This window comes from Erpetoichthys calabaricus, chromosome 13 (genome assembly GCF_900747795.2).
Source record: "Erpetoichthys calabaricus chromosome 13, fErpCal1.3, whole genome shotgun sequence".
Classification (NCBI taxonomy): domain Eukaryota; kingdom Metazoa; phylum Chordata; class Cladistia; order Polypteriformes; family Polypteridae; genus Erpetoichthys; species Erpetoichthys calabaricus.
In genome coordinates this window covers 120,690,931-120,711,448 of record NC_041406.2, presented here as the reverse complement: position 1 = coordinate 120,711,448, position 20,518 = coordinate 120,690,931, and the positions used below count along the sequence as shown (strand labels likewise).

General features: G+C 39.0%; 1 protein-coding gene across 2 annotated transcripts in view; it reads left to right on the top strand.

The window, feature by feature from the left end:
* The window catches only part of LOC114663651 (TPR and ankyrin repeat-containing protein 1-like), a 147,714-nt gene that overhangs the window by 12,532 nt on the left and 114,664 nt on the right, over nt 1-20,518 (top strand). For both annotated transcript variants that reach the window (XM_028817542.2, XM_051936047.1), the window contains exons 5-14: nt 3,125-3,228; nt 3,548-3,634; nt 3,984-4,119; nt 4,250-4,402; nt 4,890-5,054; nt 5,232-5,402; nt 14,722-14,979; nt 15,165-15,341; nt 15,611-18,424; nt 18,564-18,763. In XM_028817542.2, the coding sequence (XP_028673375.2) occupies nt 3,125-3,228; nt 3,548-3,634; nt 3,984-4,119; nt 4,250-4,402; nt 4,890-5,054; nt 5,232-5,402; nt 14,722-14,979; nt 15,165-15,341; nt 15,611-18,424; nt 18,564-18,763 (4,265 nt within the window). The remainder of the gene's footprint in view (nt 1-3,124; nt 3,229-3,547; nt 3,635-3,983; nt 4,120-4,249; nt 4,403-4,889; nt 5,055-5,231; nt 5,403-14,721; nt 14,980-15,164; nt 15,342-15,610; nt 18,425-18,563; nt 18,764-20,518) is intronic.

The following is a 20,518-nucleotide window of genomic DNA, read 5'->3' as shown; positions in this document are numbered from 1 at the left end:
GACGTGGCTTTATCAAATACACCTGAAATTAACCACATATTGTTTATTAGTTTAAGGCATCTGATTATAATTAACCTGTAACAATATAATGGTCCACGGATTGGCCAAACTATTCCAAATACCATAGCTGCCTTAGCGTTGTTACTCTCACTGCACCTTCTTCTTCTTCTTTCAACAGCTTCCATTGGGGGTTGCCACAGTGGATCATCTTTTTCCATATTACTCACACTGCACCACTCGGAGTATTTATATCACTGTATCTGAGTGTGGAACCACAGCACTACAGCAGCTGATCAGAAAGACAATTATTGGTATACAGCATCTAGCACACGCTGCCTCAGCCATGCTGCCTATTTGAACTGCTCTCATACGACAAACGCTTCAGAGCCTTTCCTGTACTGACCTTGCGGTTCAGAAACAGCTTCATCCCAAGAACTTTAAACAACAACAACAATATTTATTTATATAGCACATTTTCATACAAAAAGTAGCTCAAAGTGCTTTACATAATGAAGAAAAGAAAAATAAACGACAAAATAAGAAATTAAAATAAGACAACATTAGTTAACATAGAAAAGGAGTAAGGTCCGATGGCCAGGGTGGACAGAAAAAACAAAAAAAAACTCCAGAAAGCTGGAGAAAAAAATAAAATCTGTAGGGGTTCCAGGCCACGAGACTGCCCAGTCCCCTCTGTTTATTTATGTTTACCTAACATAAATGAAATAGTCCTCTTTGTAGTTAGGGTTCTCACGGAGTCACTTGATGTTGATGGTTATACAGACTTCTGGCTTTTAATCCATCCATCATTGTTGGAACATCATGGTGCTTTGGGTAGATGGTGGTGACGTAATCAGTCAGTCCATCAAGTGCTCCTTGTAGAACTGTTTGTACTTATAAGTACAATTACCTCACTGTAAACTTGCAATACAGTTATAATATTGCACAACCTGCGCCACTTTATAAAGCATGTATTTACATATGATGACGATATCATTTTTAAGATGAAATGCAGCAAAATCTGTTTATTACATTATACAGATAAAATGTTAACATCATTAAATAATCTATATTGTTAATAATTAAACATGAGAGGACACGGTGTCGCAATGCTAGCAAGGAGCTGGTGGTTCAGGGATTGTTCCTGCCTCACGCTGTATTCTTTCTGGGGCTGGCGTGACACTGGAAGGATAGATGGATGGAATAATTAAACATGTACTACGAAGATATTTCAATGTTCCTTAAAAGTTTTGAAGCATTGGAGTTCTAAGCTTACAGATGGCTTAACATCTTTTACTGAGCTGATTGTGTGGTGATTGGGTACTTGAAGAAAGAAAAGGATGGACAGGAATTGGGGGTTAGTACGTTTGAAAGAGACAGTACTGCTGCAATAAATTATTTCATCGAAGGTTGCACATGGCGCAGCAAGCATCTTGCGTGAGGCAGGAACAATCTCTGGATGGGGCGCCAGTTCGTCACTATCACTTCCCCACCATGTTCCCATGTTTAATACATGCTTTAATTGATATGACATGAATACTGAAATGATATCAAGTATGCATCTCAGTATTTAAATTATTCAGATAACTGTAATATCACGAATGTAATGGATTCTGTGTCCTGCCGGAGCAAGAGAAAGCCTGTTTAAGAAGCACTTAATGATTCACACACATAGAAACCATAGAAGAATACATACAAAACAAAGCATTTAATGTGCTACTTTAGTTACAATGGGATTTGAGAAAATAGTAAATTAAATGATTTTAAGATGAAGTTTATGATGTTCTACTTTAATGATAAAATAAACTATGTGATTAAAGTGGACATTTCAAAATTCAAATTCTGTGCTTTTTTCCCCACTGTGTCCCTATTTTTTTTTTCTTTTCTCTGTACCCTAATAAGCTTTCATATGACACTCAGACGGTGGGCTACGACTCACCTTTTCACGTTGACTTTGATATCTGACAACTTCTTTCGGGCACTGTGCGACTTTGTGAACTAGAGCTTTCGAGTTTCTCTGACATTCTATGTCACTCGATCAACTTCCTTTTGTTGTTTATACCACTGTTTAAACCAACAAATAGTACATTTTTCCTTGCCTCCACTTGGTATTTGCTGAAATTCTTCTATTTTCCCCCGTGCTTTTGCCATTGCCATTTCACAGAACGCTGAGCTTAAGAGCTATTTATATTTATTTGCATATTCAAAGAGTCGTAATTCTGGGAGAAATTGGGGAGTGGCGGCAGGTGCCTGCATGTGTGTTACTTTTCACGCTGACCGGGATTTATGGAGCGGAAGAACGTGGAAGTTGGTGTACACACAGATTTATGTATCTGGATTTTTTTGTGCGTACGAACATTTCCGCTTTTGTCCGTACGCCATGTTTTAATGTGAATTCTACGCATGGCATTATGCATGAGGTCCTCGGGGTTCACAGTGTATGACAAATATACATTGAAAAACTTCACGTCACCAATAAGAAAGAATTCCAATTCAATCCCAAAACACATAGTTGGTATTACTATGAAACTTGAGTTAAAAAAATAAAAATGAAAGTCACAAACCCATAAAAGAATAAGGGTTTTAATAGTACTTAATTAAAATGGAGACAAATCGTGATTATATTATGATCCATCGACATTATCCAGGCCATAAGAAATAGGTACCAGCTAAGGGCATGGAGTGAAAAATTGCATCTTTGCTTCAGTATATTTGGGGTGGTAGGGGTGTCCTTCTTCCTCCCCTACCTCAAATATGAAGAAGAAGAAAAAAAATATTTCTTTGTATATATAATTAGCACTGAGCCAGCTTACTAGTATTTTAGGTGTTTGCCAGAGATTTTAGGACAGGTATAGAGTACCTCACCATCCAAAGAGGAAAATGTCCTCAGATGCTCAGCTGTGCTGCCAAGAATGACTTTGCAGCTTATTTGTAGTACTTTTTGAATTATAATGGTTTAAGTCTTAGTAGTACTTAGCAACACAAAACTAGTCATGCCAATCAAGATGTTTTTGTACTTTTAATACCTTCTGAAGTAAGTAGCTAATTCTTTACATTGAGATGGATAGCCATACCTTCATAGGTTCCTTCACATGTTCTTCACATCTTCTACTTTTTACACTTGCAGTCTTTGGTACTGATGTGTATTTTGATGAAATTTTTAAGAAGAGATTCAGCACTGATGTCTGGAGAATGGTGTTTGAAAAACTGGCCTACAAGGATTTGTGGAGGGTAAGAGTCATTTTTGTATTGCTCTACAGAATATCACAACTCATTAGTGACTTTGTTGAAGAGTCTGTTTCTGGAAGGTAGATGCTGGCATCCACACCTCCTTTAGCATCCTTGTTTCAAGATGTCCCACTTTATCTTTGTCTTTACGGTCCTTCTGTACACTGTTTGTCACTAGCACTTGTAATTTGCCCACTAGTGGTGCAAAATGACTGCTCCAAAAATAAGGAAAGTAGACAGTAGTATGTCACATTAACATGGCCAGTCCCCCTGATCCCTCCCAGTTCCTACTAGTCATTTACCTTATCTTTGCTTTTCACAGATCCTGCACTATCTGATTGTTTTTGGAAAGAGGCATTTGCCAGTAGAGCTCAGCACGTCTCATGTTTCTTTAAAGGGACTGTTTGAGGTAAGATTCTCCAGGTACATATTCACCTTAGTATGAAAGCATTTATCAAAATCATCAGGTCAGTCACTTAGTATTTGCACCTCTGCCCAGAAGACATAGGAAGTGTCATTGAATAAACCCCAGTTTCACAAAGATATAATTTCCCATAAAATTTGCAGCCAAGTATAGAAAAGCAGGCCATAAAGTGAAATTTGTAGAAGTATTGTGCAGTCTGAAAAGAGCAGGTCAACATGACTTCAGTTGAGGCAGCTGTTTATGAGGAATGCTTATCATGGATTCCTCTGATTTGCATTATAATATTTTTCTTTAGAGCACCATAGGGAATCTCCAGATATTTTTCTTTTTGCAGGATATTGTCAGCAGGTGCAGTTCTCAAATTGACTGGGTATCATCATTAACTAAGTGGCTCATGAACCATGGAACCAGAGTTGACACCATTGGATCCTTCCCCCTTCATGCTCTTATGGCACTGTCCACCAAAACCAGTGAGTATCTTGACTTGTTTGCTGGCAAAAGCTTAGACCACATGGTACCTTCAGCTCCATCTTAGACTTTGTAGAGTGAGCTTTTCTTTGTGTACATTATCAGGTTTTCTGTTTGTCTCTACCTTCCCAGATCTACATACAAGGGAAAATGACTTGATTATGTGGTTGCTCTACAATGATACATCTTTGAGAGAGAGAATCAATGAAAGGAATGAAGATGGATATACATTACTTCACATTGTGGCAAATGCCAACACCAGTAATAAGGGCTATTCACGCAAGCGTGAGTACAATTAACACTATCACTTAGTGCTGAACTAGTTATATAATGCAACTTCTGAGCAAATCACAAGTAAGATGTATCACATGTACTTTGTTTGGAAAGAAATAAAGTTAATATGGACCACATTGCAAAGCAAAATGTGTCAGACACTCTGAGCTATAAATTACTCCAACCAGTAGTGTATGATTTTGCATTCTGCTGTATAGTCCTGTGATGGCTGCTTTGCAGCAGGGTCATAACTTTAATCTATGGACTCTAATTTCTTAAAGTATCATAGATATTTTGCACCACAAATATAATTACCTTCTGCTTCTTTCTGGAATCTTTTCAAGGCTTGTTTTTAAACCAAACTGATCTTTTTGGTGTAATTATAATAATGGAGATAGACTCATGGAGTAGTTTCTACATTTTTTGTAGCACTGCCCATTAAGGCTTTTGTGAGTCATCTATGTCTTCACTATGTTTTATACTTGTTTTCTCTCTGCAGAACAAACAGCCCATGTAGTAATGCTGCTTGCACTGGGGATTGATCCAAGCATCACAGATGATCAGAATAGACTTGCAGTTGATTATCTAAAGAAAAACAAAAATTTTCAAGCAGTAGAGGAAATAAGGAGAAGAGCTGCTACAACTGCTAATCAAGATTCAGCTGGTAGGTCTCTCCAGTTGCATCAAACACTTTATGTAATGGAATTTTATTGTTGGTCGAGCCAGGTATTTCCACTACTGCCCTAAATGTTTAATCTGTCATCCAGGGTCAGTAGATTTTCAAATAGTGGATGCCATATGTTGTATATATGTATAAAGAAGTTTTATTGTTTTTCTGCAGTGGCCTGTGGTGCTTATGAAGACTCACCTAGCACTACAGAGAACTTAACATTCGAAGAGGTGGTGTCCAACTTTGTTCAGTTCTGCTCTCAAAGCGACTGGAGATACCTCCCAAATCTGTTTGAACAACCTGAAGTGCTAACACTTCTTCAGCACCTGTCCATATGCTCAGGTACGTGAACATAGCACAAAATAGCTTCTTTACATAAGAACTACTCATCTTGTACAATATTCAGTTTCAACTTTAACTTTCCCTGTTGTGGTTTGAACATGATGATAAACTATTTTTCAACAAATAGCCAAGACACGCTTGCTGCAATAAACCAAATAATACAAATATTTATTTATAACATAAGGATAATAAAAGATATATATATATATATATATATATATATATATATATATATATATATATATACACACACACACTGTACAGTACAGTAATCCCTCCTCCATCGCGGGGGTTGCGTTCCAGAGCCACCCGTGAAATAAGAAAATCCGCGAAGTAGAAACCATATGTTTATATGGTTATTTTTATATTGTCATGCTTGGGTCACAGATTTGCGCAGAAACACAGGAGGTTGTAGAGAGACAGGAACGTTATTCAAACACTGCAAACAAACATTTGTCTCTTTTTCAAAAGTTTAAACTGTGCTCCATGACAAGACAGAGATGACAGTTCTTTCTCACAATTAAAAGAATGCAAACATATCTTCCTCTTCAAAGGAAACAGAGAGGAAAGCAAACAAATCAATAGGGCTGTTTGGCTTTTAAGTATGTGAAGCACCGCCGGTACAAAGCTGTTGAAGGCGGCAGCTCACACCCCCTCCGTCAGGAGCAGGAGAGAGAGAGAGAGAGAGAGAGACAGAGAAAAACAAAGTCAAAAATCAATACGTGCCCTTTGAGCTTTTAAGTATGCGAAGCACCGTGCAGCATGTCGCTTCACGAAGCAGCTGCACATAGAAGGTAGCAACGTGAAGATAATCTTTCAGCATTTTTAGACGAGCGTCCGTATCGTCTAGGTGTGCAAACAGCCCCCCTGCTCACACCCCCTACGTCAGGATCAGAGAAAGTCAGCGCAAGAGAGAGAGAGAGAAAGTAAGTTGGGTAGCTTCTCAGCCATCTGTCAATAGCGTCCCTTGTATGAAATCAACTGGGCAAACCAACTGAGGAAGCATGTACCAGAAATTAAAAGACCCATTGTCCTCAGAAATCCGCAAACCAGCAAAAAATCTGCGATATATATTTAAATATGCTTACATATAAAATCCGCGATAGAGTGAAGCCGCAAAAGGCGAAGCGCGATATAGCGAGGGATCACTGTATATATATATATACAGTAATCCCTCCTCCATCGCGGGGGTTGCGTTCCAGAGCCACCCGCGAAATAAGAAAATCCGCGAAGTAGAAACCATATGTTTATATGGTTATTTTTATATTGTCATGCTTGGGTCACAGATTTGCGCAGAAACACAGGAGGTTGTAGAGAGACAGGAACGTTATTCAAACATTACAAACAAACATTTGTCTCTTTTTCAAAAGTTTAAACTGTGCTCCATGACAAGACAGAGATGACAGTTCCGTCTCACAATTAAAAGAATGCAAACATATCTTCCTCTTCAAAGGAGTGCGTGTCAGGAGCACAGAATGTCACATAGATAGAGAAAACAATCTCTAGCAAACAAATCAATAGGGCTGTTTGGCTTTTAAGTATGCGAAGCACCGCGGCACAAAGCTGTTGAAGGCGGCAGCTCACACCCCTCCGTCAGGAGCAGGGAGAGAGAGAGAGAGAGAGACAGAGTTTGTTTTTCAGTCAAAAATCAATACGTGCCCTTCGAGCTTTTAAGTATGCGAAGCACTGTGCAGCATGTCGTTTCAGGAAGCAGCTGCACAAAAGATAGCAACGTGAAGATAATCTTTCAGCATTTTTAGACGAGCGTCCGTATCGTCTAGGTGTGCGAACAGCCCCCCTGCTCAATCCCCATACGTCAGGATCACAGATAGTCAGCGCAAGAGAGAGAGAAAAGTAAGCAATCTAGCTTCTCAGCCATCTGCCAATAGCGTCCCTTGTATGAAATCAACTGGGCAAACCAACTGAGGAAGCATGTACCAGAAATTAAAAGACCCATTGTCCGCAGAAATCCGCGAACCAGCAAAAAATCAGCGATATATATTTAAATATGCTTACATATAAAATCCGCGATGGAGTGAAGCCGCGAAAGGCGAAGCGCGATATAGCGAGGGATCACTGTATGTATATATATATATATATATATATATATATATATATATATATATATATATATATATATATATATATATATATATATATATATATGAATTGTAACCACAAGGGGCACCAGAGAGTCCTAAACCACAGACACAGCAATACAGCACACAATATATGAATAAAATAAAAGACTTTTATTCCTTCCAAAGCTCTTTTCCACAGACCTTTTTCCAACAATCAGCCACAGATGCAATTACAGTCACAATAAATCATCGAATCAATGAATGGATGAGTCAGAGTCAGGAGGCAGTGGGTGTCTTTTAAAGCCAGAACCGGGAATGATTCCAGTATCATGCTGTGTCTTCCGGGAAACACTTCTGGGCCATAAAGAAAGCAAGGGGGTCCTCCCCCGACAGTGGTCTCTAATGATACCCAGAGACCCCAATAGGGCTGCACTTCCAAACTCCCCAGCATCCCAGTGGGTATCCTGACTGGATTCCCATGTGAGGACCACTACCGCCTATGGTAATGGGGATTGAACTGCTCCTATTCCTAGTTATCTCTGGTCCTTCCATTAATTTACACTGGCTGGGCATAAAGTTGTTTATTTGTTCTTCTGTCCAATCTGTCTGCGCCGTTGCACTGGCCTCCTGTACGGGTAATGGCTTCTTCTGTTTTCTAGCCGGGATGCTCATTCTCCTCCTACAGTACCTAAATATACAGTATATATAATGCAAAGTTAACTGACTCAGTCACTCACTCATCAACAAAAGCACCATTTGCCATTAGTTACAAAGCTAAAATTTGGCAAAATGGTATAAGCAGGGACATTTTTATATATCAGTATTTAGGGGTGAAAACCCTCCCCACAATGGCAAAACTAAATACCCCAAAAATCTCAGCAGTGCTTTGACTGATTTGATTGAACTTTGGTGATGTTATAAAAAAAAGCAAATTAGATGACACATTATTTTTTATTAGTTGATATTTGTCAATAATAACTCTGTAGTGAATGGACTGTTTTAAGGTACTTAGTCTTTTTTCCACTCAGCACAGAGAAACTGCCAGATGAACACTGCCAGCACAACAGTACTACTTGCCAATGCATGGATGAACTAGTGAATAAGCAAACGAGAGAAAACAGGATAAATGTGGCATGATCTCTGAAGTGGGAGAAGGAAAGTTCACTAAAGCCAAAGTATAATGCATCTCAAGACCAGCTGCCAAGTAGGAAAAGAGAAATACAGGAGGTGTTAGATTCCTCTCACCCAACACAATAAACCTTGACCGATGTGAGGGACTGTAAATAGTACTGGTCAACCCAGTAGGCGACATAGGTGTGCCCTATGCACACACTTACCACTAATGGGGACCAATTACCTACCCTTTCTATTTATTATTCCCTAAACTGTAAGTGCTTACCTCACTCCCACAGGTCTTGCTCTTGCTGAACATTGGTATCAAAACATCCTATATAAGGATGCAATATTTTCATCTTTGCCTAGGGTACCAAAAATGCTAGTGGCTAAACTGACTATACATATACTTCACAATATTATTTTATTTTTATATGGTACAGTTTGTGAGTTAATTCATTCTTTACAGTAAATTAGATTAGTCCTCTAATCTGAAAGACATGTAAGGCGTTGATGAATCATTTCCATCTGGTCCTTCTTGAGCTACATGTTCTGCTTCACCCCATGTTAGGTCCATCTCCTTCAGTTCATTTATGACAGTTCGCTGCCAGGTTGTTTTAGGCTTGCCTTGCTTGCACTTACCAGGGGCCTCATGCATAACGCCGTGCATAGACTTCACACTAAGACTGTTGCTCTTGTAACCCAGTCCCAGATAAGTGGTGGAAAATGAATGAATTAATCAAGATGATGTCTCTGGGATGTTACTTTAATAAAATGATCGATCATTTTATTAGATAAGGCCCAGGGATTGAATTCCAAAGAGGCCCTGTGAGGAGAACTGACACTTGAGCTGAAATTAAGAGTGGCTGGCAATTTGCATTTTAGCAAAGTCTTAACAAAACAAACCATAACAAAATGGGTAATACCAGTCTATCCAACATCTGTAAGATGTCTAATCATTGTTGGTGATCAGGAATATCATGGTGGCATCAAAAGAGAATTTAATGGTGGAGTGGGAAATGGTTTTGACCTTCCATTCATAGGTGAACCATAAGTAGAGAAGGGTGACAAGTTCAAAGAATCCAGTCATTAACTGTAACATGTCTCTTTAAGAGAAGATTTAGAAGTTATCTGCTCCTGGTATCACGGGACACTCTACGTCACATGGGTGTGAGAATTCCTTGCCTTATTGCCAATTTTTATTGTTTTTTTCCTTGTTAAACTTACAAATATATCTATAACAATATCAGTAAACAGAAGTTCTCAGGATAACTTGTCCAGTCCCACAAAGGATGCCCTCTATATGAATAGAATGGACACTGGCAGTTCCAAAAAGCCTGTCTTCTGATATAAAGAATGAAGGGAGTAACTTTTGTCAATGAGAACATCATTTAACTCTTTCAGGATGGGTGTCAACTTACGTTGACACATTAATGTTAAGGAGGATGTTGACATTAGTCAAGATCCAGGGGTAGAGAGCGGTAATTAGCTGTAAACATCGACAAAACCCACTGCTCTCTTTGGTAGCAGTAGGTTGCTGGTAGAATGTGTTACACTGGTGCCGCGGTTTCAGCCATTTGTTGGTGCATACTGTGTCTGCTGCCGATGGCCACAAGTAACTAATGGCAACTGGCTCCGCGGAGACAGCTGACAGCATCCAGGTCCGTGAAGAGAGTTGCCTGTGGCTGGCTGCGTGAAACAACAGCTGCCCACAGTCACTGGCTGGCTTGGCAAATACAGCTGCACAGTGACAGCATTCTAAGTATGCAGCAGCAGATGCCTGAAACATTGGCACCAGTGTAACACATTTTACAAGAAGTGTAATGTGGCAATGCACAGCATTGGCTGCTTCTAACGTTATCATGTTTTACAGGACTATGCTATGTAAAAGATTTGTGAATTCACATATTGTATAGGCTCATGAAACATAAAACACAATGACATTTGTAATAAATAAATATTTTTATGTGTGTACTTTTCAGTAAACTGAGTTTTTAGAGAAAATATTAAGCCTTGGTCCAAAACAGAGAAAAAATAAATAGCCCTCAAAGAGTTAAGGTGGATTTTGACTGTCTGTTGGGGGATTATGGAAATTAATGAAGCACAGAAAATGACTAATTACTGATAAAGATCTGGGTTCAGTGCTGACAAAATCAGCCCAAAATTAAAATCCATACTTTGGAATGTCAGATTGTAAATTTATCTTTTAAGTTATCGGACCTTGAAAATGGGACTAGAAAACAACATTTGACTTTGATGATTCTCTGCTCTTTCATAAAGCCCTGTGGCCCTTAGTTTTTCTGGGTCTGCGTGATTTCTATGTAGCGTTATGTGATATACCAGCACTGGAAAAGTATAGTAAAAAAAATTTGAATTGGTACGGTACCAGTATTTTGGGATTTGTGGTAGCAGAAGTAAATGTCAGCTTTCCTTTCAACTCCCCCCTCCACCCCGACCCTCAGTACTACAGTTATGGAACAGTGTTAGTTCATAGACTTCACAAAACTAAGCTACATGTTTTGATGTGATCAGACATTCAAGGGGCAATTATTATTTTGACATGATCAGGACCTCAGGACCACCTCAAACCCCCACAAAACCTATTGGTTTCATGGCAATCAAGAAGGAAGTGATGCATTGTGCAGTGCACCGGTGGGGGGGGGGGGGGGGGGGGTTTGTAAGTGTAGTAAGATGGTGGTTGCTTGGGGGGGAGGGGGGGTTGTTGTAGTTATCTTGATACTGGTATAGTGGTATGAAAGCTGGTATTGATGCCAAAGTCAAAGTTTTGTACCAATCCAGCACTATTTCTCTCCCAATGCTAGTGCTTCCACAGAGTGTCTACCTCTAAAATCAAATTAGTGCACACAAGATGTTTAATTACGTATGTGCTTTCTTAATCATGCAGAAAGACAAAAATGGTTTGGGAGGCTATAAAACATATTAACTTATATTTTTAAGGTTGCTATATACATTTATATGAAAAAAACTTCTCACCATTTTCCTCAAACTAATGCAAAATGAAGAATCAATTATTCAGGAAGGCCCAGGATACTCTTTGCAGCCTTTTGTCCTCTAATCTCCTCATCCCAAACTCTCTTCTTCTATTTTTTTTTAGTAGAGGCCCTAGGGTTATCCTATTTCCCTTTTATACTCTCATCAGTATGTAGAACTTTAAAGAATGCTTCAAATCCAATACTCTTACCACGCTGTCAGGGTACTGTAGTTTACCACTTCCTCGTTCCCTTTATTATGCTCAGAATAATAAACAAAGTGCAAATGTGAACTTTATAGTAGGCTACCAGGTAGCTTGAGGCCTAATTGATTAATATCTAGTGCAGCCTGGTCAGGCATTGTTTTTGATACAGCATGGATTTTAAATGGTATGGTAGCATATCCTGTCTGAATATGGCCACTTCGAGAGGTGATCCTCTCCTCCCCTGTGGATGGAAAAATGTCAGAGAGATGGCCTGCAGCATGATACCTCAACTTATTGTGACTCTGTAGCTCCTGACAGACCTCATGGACACTTTCTGGGCCATTCACCAATTAACAGCTGAGGCACAGCCTATTCCCCAGTTTAGCTGATTTGTTCAGTTGCTTATTTATGTCCCAGCCACCTGTATTTCCACAGGCTAGCTGGCATTGCCAGTTAACTTCTGAGATTTTAAATATGCTGGTTTTAACCTACAGTAAACTCAGCAATTGGTCTTTAAAATATTTTTTTTATTCAAGAAGACTTTTCCATCTAGTTGTTTGCAAGATGTATCAGGTTGGGGTGTGGTTTCCCTGGCACATTGACATGATTGATGATTATTCCTGTATAGCCTCCCTGCTCCTGACTTTTCTTAATTTTTTTTTTGTCACAGAAAGTGCTGTTTGCCTTAGTTCTGTTTCTGTTACAGTTAGGAATACAATGTTGTTGTTTGCTCAACAACAATACTAGATCAGTAGGAGTGGGATGAGTTTGTAACAGACTGTCTCAATTAAGTTTTCAAAGTTTAATGGTCATTACTTCTGGTACACTGGAGTGTGATTTCATTGTTATATTTTTGGTTTTGTGAATTGTGGGTAGGTCCCCTTTGAGAGTTTTTGCTAGTACTCATAATAAGGCAAGCAGTTAGTTTTTTAATTCAACTATCCATTACAGTTAATGTTTTTCTGTCACTTTCTCATTTATCCTTTACTACCGCTTCTTTCCTCCTTTAATGCCTGATTTGAAATTCACAAATTTGATTGTTTTGGGAGCTAAGACTAAATAAATTTAACCACCTTTTTATGATACAAAAGAACTGATATTGCATTTTTTTCAACAATCAAAATTTTTAGCAAGTAACACCACATTTTAATAGTAAACTCTATCACATGATATTTTTCTCATCATTCAGCTCTCGTAAACACAGTATGCTGAGTAGTTCAGTGCCTCTTGAATTTTAAAACAACTTCTGTCAGTTGTGACACAAATGGCTAGTCCTATTATTTTTGTGTTGAGATTGCTGTTAGAAGACTTTTACTTTGCATAGTATTTTCAATGCTCACTTCTGGCCACTATTTCCCATCCAAATTCAGAATTTAAAAGGTTATGAACTAATCCTCATTTCCAGTGCCAATGCAAATATGAATCCTGTTTTAGATGAATATGTCTCCCCAATTTTCAATACGCCTCCTGTTTGACTTGCTTCCTTAGCAAATTTATATCTCATTTAAATTAATCGACAACTTCTGCTGCTTAATCCCTATGCAAAACAATTTTATATTTATTGTTATTCTTTGCCACCCTTCTCAATCCAGATTAGGTTTCATTTTTGTTCCTCAGTCTCTCCTTCCTCTGTCTCAGATTCTGCATTGCTTGTTTCTCCAAGTCCTCTCTGTCAGTTTTACACTTTCAATACATATGTCACTTTTCTCTATATGTTCTGGCTCTGTCCTTCAGTGTTTTGATGCTGGGTCTTTATGGTCAAATCTGTTTTCATCCTTTCTGGCCACTAACATTGCTATTTTTCCAAATATTTTCCTTTTGCTTGATTTCTCCTGTCTTTTTGTTACGTCTTTCCAGCAGAGAATTTTATGTTTTTTATTGCAGCTGAATATGCTGTGTTCTTTTGCTGAAAGCTTCAGAACTCCCTCACTCAAATTTCCTGGAAATCTTCGTTTATAATTGAATGCTCCTTGAACTTTCTATGATGAAAATCAATTGTGCTTCTAGGGATGATATTAAAAAGTGGTTTTAAGTGGTGGACAGAATGTGCAAATGGATTTTTACCTTAAAATAATTGGCCTGAGGTGAACATGCTATTCTTTTCCTAATGCCTTACCCATCCTGAGATGTGCCCTCAATTACAGTATATGTATTTCATTCGCTTGTTTTATTTAGGTAGGCTAGGGTGAGTTTGGGGTTGATGATGGTGTTCTTCTCTGTTTCTGTATTGTGCTTTTTTATATTTCTGTCATTTAATAACATTTGCCACAGTTTTCATGTATTTGTTTTTCATTTTGATCAATAAACTTTTTTCACAAAAAAACCCTGTGTTGTCAGAACAAATTTTGGATCTGGCATTCACAACCAAGTTATTGGACTATTTATTGTATTTTAATTGAAGGAAAAAAACATTAGCCTGTGAGATTTAATTGAGTCAACTAATTTTTATCAGTGCTAAATTGTGGGCACCTTTATGTATTCTGCTCTTGGTTTAGACACTGTTGGGAGTTTTGATTTTTTCCATGTATCTGTATAAGGTTTTTCTCTCTGATAGTCCTGTTTATTTGTACATCTAAAATTTTTGCAGAGCAAGGTCCATTTTTGTAGTCTCTGGCAAGTTACTCTGCAACAGACATAACAGGACCTGAGAATAAATGAGTCAGTCATTCTTGAATTTAAGTGGTAAATGAAGAATTAAGTGGTAAATTAAGAATTAAGATTCTTGTATGAATTGTTTGTTTTCATTTAAATATTAACAGAGTATTAGCATAATACACAGGACTATTAAACTATTTATTGTAAGAATAAGGTAGGATAGGGCGTATTTATATTATGCTAAAACCCGTTTACTATTATTAAGGTACTATTCCGTTTATGTACTTCTCATGAACTCGTGTGTATATTAACTTTTTCTTCCTCGATCATATAGAAATCCCTCCTGGGCTTCTCTGCACTGCTGACAGCACCTTCCAGACCACACTGGTCAAATGGTGTCTGGAAAGAGGGCAGTGGGCTGAAAGTCTGCTGCTTCTGACAGGACACAAGAACGAGAAAGTGCAGAGCAAGAAGAGAGGACTTTTTCCTGACTGCTGTCTTTCAGATGTGAACCTTAGTGACCTCATCCCTCATATGTTTAAGACGAATAATCTTCGGCTTAGACTTGTGTCATCACTCATTGAGAAAGGAGGTAAGTTTGCCTGAGAGCAGGTAACATGTCATATTGGTCCAGTGAAAAAAACCTGTATGATTAACAGGAAAGGTAAAGATTTTACATCTAACTAGTGAGCTGAGCCATGTAACAGGGAAAGATGTTTTGCAAAGTTAAGTGCCACATATTATTCTTATTTTGCTACTTCTTTCCCTCTTGGGTAGCATGTCCTGATGGCCTTGGACCTGTGACAGAACCACCTGTGACCTTGTGTCTGAAGAGCGAGGACTATGAGTTGGCTTACCACCTATTGAAGGAAGGAGCAGATCCCCATGCTTTCTCTGTAAGCTCTGGAGACACACCCCTTCATGTAGCTCTTCAAATCATTCTTGGCAAAAAAGGTATATAACTGGGTAGTGTAGGGAGCAGCTCTTCTTTAAAAGGCATGCATGAATGCAGTATAACAGTTTGTTTAACTTTCCAAAAATTAAGGGTACAGATTATAGTACAATTGTGAGATACACATATAGTAAAGATTAAATTAGCAGGTTGAATTAGCAAATCCCTGGAATGAAGAATAAGAGTGAATCTCAAATTAGTTATATGTTGATCTCATTATGAATGCTACAGGTTGTGCTCTATATTTAAATTAAAATTGATCTTCTTCCAGATGAGTTTGGCTTACACATCTTGAAGTACCTCCTCCAGCTGTTTGAGTCAAACCCTCAGACATATGACTACTTGGATCCCAATTTACAGGATGAGAATGGGAACACCCTGCTTCACATCATATTTGCCTCAAGTTCACGACACTTGGAAGAAATTATGGATATGCTGGCCAAATTTGACATAAATACCAAAGTGAAAAATAAGCAAGATAAGGAGGCTACATTTAAAGTCAGTGGGAAAGATCAAAGACTTATATATTGGAAGAAGGCTCTGAGCAACCGAAAACGACAAGAGCCCAGGATAAGAATTCAGCGCCTTAAGGTGAGCCGAGGTGTAACAGGAACCGAAATGCTCAAGATGAAAAGTGTAGCTGAAATGGACAGTTGCACAAAGGAAATGGGAAGCCTCCAGTTAGTGCACTGCAAAGACGCCAGCTCCTCTGTGCCTTTTTTTGAGTGTCTTGTAACTGAAATAAAAAAACTTATAACATGCCAACATGCACAGTTGGTGACTAGTCCAGCCACTCCAGAAGCATCGGGTTCAGTAAATAACATACACAAAGAATTATGTAATGTCAGCGATACATCAAATCGATACAAAGTCATGGACCCTGAGAGTACTACAAATGAGTGCCTCAAATCTGCTGAGCAGGATGTTCCAGAAGACGCTCCAGAGGCAGAAGCCTCATTAGATGTGCTAAGGGAAAATTGGCTTCAGGGGCTGGACTTTGACAACATGACATGGGAAATTGAGTGCACCACAGAAGTCTTGAAAAAACTTGCCAGTAAGGATGTCTCCTTGCAGATGAAAGCAAAAATAGTCCAAGTGATTCAGCAGCTTGGAAATGGGGAGTGGACTCACAGCCTGCAGAAGAGGTTGAAACATCTAGGCAGTAAAATCAGACTCTATGAAGCTAAACTGGACAAAGGTGCACGAATGTTGTGGGAACTTGCAGTTGACTTCTCTCCTCGCTGTAGTGAAAATCCTGAGAAGATCATTGAAAGTGTGCAGCTATTGAGTCAGAGCACTCAGAGAGCGACAGGCAGGGTGTACAGTGAGATGATACGAGTGTGGGACATTATATTAGACCATGGAAAGCTGGACCATAGCATTGAAAACATCTGTCACGCCTTTAATCGTGGGATGATGTGCATCCTGAGAAAGAAACTGAAGGGTCTAAACCGTGCCAAGATTTCCTCAAGCTGCAATGTAGAGAAGCGAATTCCACTTTGCTACATTGAATATATTGACGGTCAGAATACAGAAGAGAGAGAAGCTACAGAGTACTTTCCTCCTGCCAGTGCTGTGGAAACAGAATACAACATAATGAAGTTCCATAGCTTTAGTACCAACATGGCTTACAACATCATCAGCAACATGGACATCAAAGTAGAATATCCTTTCCGAGTTGGAGAGCTGGAATATGCTATAATTGATTTAAACCCCAGTCCTCTGGAAGCCATCATCCTAATTGGTAGAAGTGGAACAGGAAAAACCACATGTTGTCTCTACAGACTGTGGAAACAATTTCAAAAATATTGGCTCATTGCAGAGAAAATAAATGGACCTTGGTTTACTAAACCTGTGAGAAAGAGAGATAATTTCAAGCAAGATGATGATGAAGATGCTGATCTGTTATTTTCAGAGTGCTCTTCAAATGATGATTCTGACTTGACTGAAAATGAAGAAGATAATTCAAAATTGAGTGCACACTGTGAGCAAAGCATGGGAGCTTCCCATCAGGAAGACAAAAGCATTGCGGAAGCTGATATAGACAATAATGTTCAGGAGCAACTGGAGCATCTGCATCAGATTTTTGTGACCAAAAATCATGTTCTTTGCAAAGAAGTGCAAAGGAACTTTGTAGAGCTGACTAAATCCAACAAAGCCACCAGCCATTTTAGGACACTGGAGCCCAACATCCATCGGCTGCAGGATATCCAAGATGAACATTACCCACTTTTCGTCACGTCTCAGCAGTTGCTGCTGCTTCTTGATGCCTCAATGCCTGAACCTTTTTTTCCAAGGAATCCAGATGGCAGCATGAGGAGAAGCATTGTTGGTTGGTCTGCTGTGGACGAGAACATGATTCAAGAACTTGAAGATGATGATGAAGAAGGAGAATTTGAAGAGGACTTGGATGAAGATGAGAGCATTATCGACATTCAGCTTAAAGAAGCTGATCCACGTGTGTTTGTGACTTATGAGGTGTTCAATTCTGAAATGTGGCCAAAAATGATCAAGGGTAGATCTTTTTCTAACCCAGCCCTGGTCTGGAAGGAAATCAAGTCCTTCCTCAGAGGATCTTTTGAGTCCTTCAGTAGCCCTGATGGATTTCTTTCCAAAGAACAGTACTACACGCTGGGCAGGAAGAGGGCTCCTAATTTTCAAGAGGATCGCAGTGAAATTTATAGCCTTTTTCAAATCTATCAGCAGATCAAACGGCAACGAGGCTACTTTGATGAAGAAGACATTCTTTTTAATCTGTCTCAAAGACTATCCAAGCTTGATGAAATTCCTTGGTCCATTCATGAACTTTATGGGGATGAAATCCAAGATTTCACCCAGGCCGAGCTTATGCTGTTGATGAAATTTATCAATGATCCCAATGCAATGTTTCTGACAGGTGACACAGCCCAGAGCATTATGAAGGGGGTGGCTTTCCGTTTCAGTGACCTTCACTCTTTGTTCTACTATGCCAACAAGAGTGGCATGAACAGAAGGAGGAGACAAAGAAACACAAAGCAGGAGCAGTTTATTGTTAGAAAGCCCAAGCGGATCTACCAACTGTACCAGAATTACCGATCACACTCAGGTAACCTAATTTCAAATCTTTGGGTGTAAAAATAGTGCATGCTACCTTAAATGATATACAACTGCAGATTTAAAGGCAGCTCTTTTTACTTTCTGAGAATCACTGAAAAAACTGTCTTTATTTGTTACTCTTATTAAAGGAATTCTGAACATGGCATCAGGTGTGGTAGATCTGTTGCAGCACTTCTTTCCTGAGTCATTTGATCGCTTGCCAAGAGACTGTGGTCTTTTTGATGGACCCAAGCCTACCTTGATGGAGTCTTGTAGTGTCAGTGACTTGGCAATTCTGCTCAGAGGGAACAAAAGGAAGTCACAGCCTATAGAGTTCGGAGCTCATCAGGTCTGTTATTTTTGTCACTATGTAACAGACATTTTGGGAAATTTTCTTTTATATACAGTACCGGATATTTGATACTGTGTGGTAATTTTTAGAGTGGTCTGTCTTGCCATGCCGGCAAGCTTGAAAATGCAAGCATCTATGTTCTTTCAATATTTTTGCACCCCTTTTAACAGCAGATGGCACCTAGTCTTCAGTAACGGGAATACACTTAAGCAAAATAAGTTATTTTGTAAGCATGTACACAAAGCTGTTCACATTTCAAACACGGAGTTGGACTGAATCACAAGTGTCATATTCGATCACTGTGGCAAGAGGTTTAGGAAATACATGGGTGGGTGAAACACTGAACTGTTTAGAACCATGCAACTTTTCAAAAAGTGGGGTCATTACAAATAATGGAGGAAATATTACTCAGCAATGGATGCTTACATTACTGTACACCATAAAAGAGACAGGTACACTCCCCACATGCAATTATTTTTCACATGTCATAAAGGAAATGATCTAGGGCATTTGTCAGTCTTACTACACCAGTAATGCTAATACAGCCAGGGTGTGTGTGTGTGTGAGTGAGTGAGTGCTAGGGTGCGAGTCTTTCCCACAAACACCTTCACAACTTTTAGATGTAGTTAGCTATGCTAACTCACTTTTTCAAGATTGCTGGATTTTTTTCCCCAACAACTTTCATGTGTCAGATGTGAGTTAAGGGAAAGAAATCCATCCATCCATTTTCTAAATCCACTTATCTCAAACATGGTTGAGGGAAACTCTGACCCTATCTCAGCAAGCATCGGGCATACAGCAGGAATCCTTGAACAGGGCGTCAGTACATCGCAGGGAAGGAAATACTTTTCAACAAACATGGAATCGTGGGTTGCATAACCTGGAAACTGAGGTCTTACTGGGTAGGTAGTCATTTCTTGTAAGTAAAGTGTACAGTAGGAGAGCACTTTTTAATCTTATTTGTGATCATTTCCAGAAGGTCCTGAGGGATCACAGCAGTGCCTCCTCTCCCAGAAGCTCTACTCCTGAGAGAGTATTAGTACTTTAGATTCTGGGAATTGCAAACAGCAGGTTTTACCTGTTCTCAGCTAAAAAGATGTGCTTGATTCCAAATCACACTTTGTTCTGATAAAGGCAACTGTGCTTTACATATCCTGTGTTTGCATATTTTTATATTTTAAGTTTTACCAGTCAGCACACCACAGAATAGGACAGTGTTGGGCATATTATAATGCTGAGGTGGTGGAGGGACATTACTTGATTTAGGCATTAGACCATGCTAATTACTTTGTGACAGTGCATCAGTAAGAACACACACATGCTTCAAAAAGGCTTCCTTATGAGGAGTCACAAGCAGTTAAAACGCAGTCCCTGTATTATCAAATTTCTTTATTACAAAGGATTCATACAACGTTCAAACATTAAAGTTCAAACTTAAACTCCACATTTCACCGTCTTATCTAAAGGGAAACCAGGAATATTTGTGTCTTGTGCTTGCTCGTTTGATCTATTAGGTGGGGACGAAGAACATGAACAGTTTAAAAAGTAAAATAAGACCATGTAGCCAATACAGGGTCTCGCGCAGTACCCAAATAAAGTGAACCACGGGTAGGCCCAGTACGTCAAACTTACTGTATCTTATGAAAATATTCATCTCCATCATTGTATGTCCTGTTTTTATAGTATTACAACCTGGAGTAAAAATTGATTTTTGGGGGGTTAGCACCTTTTTATTTACACAACTTGCACAAC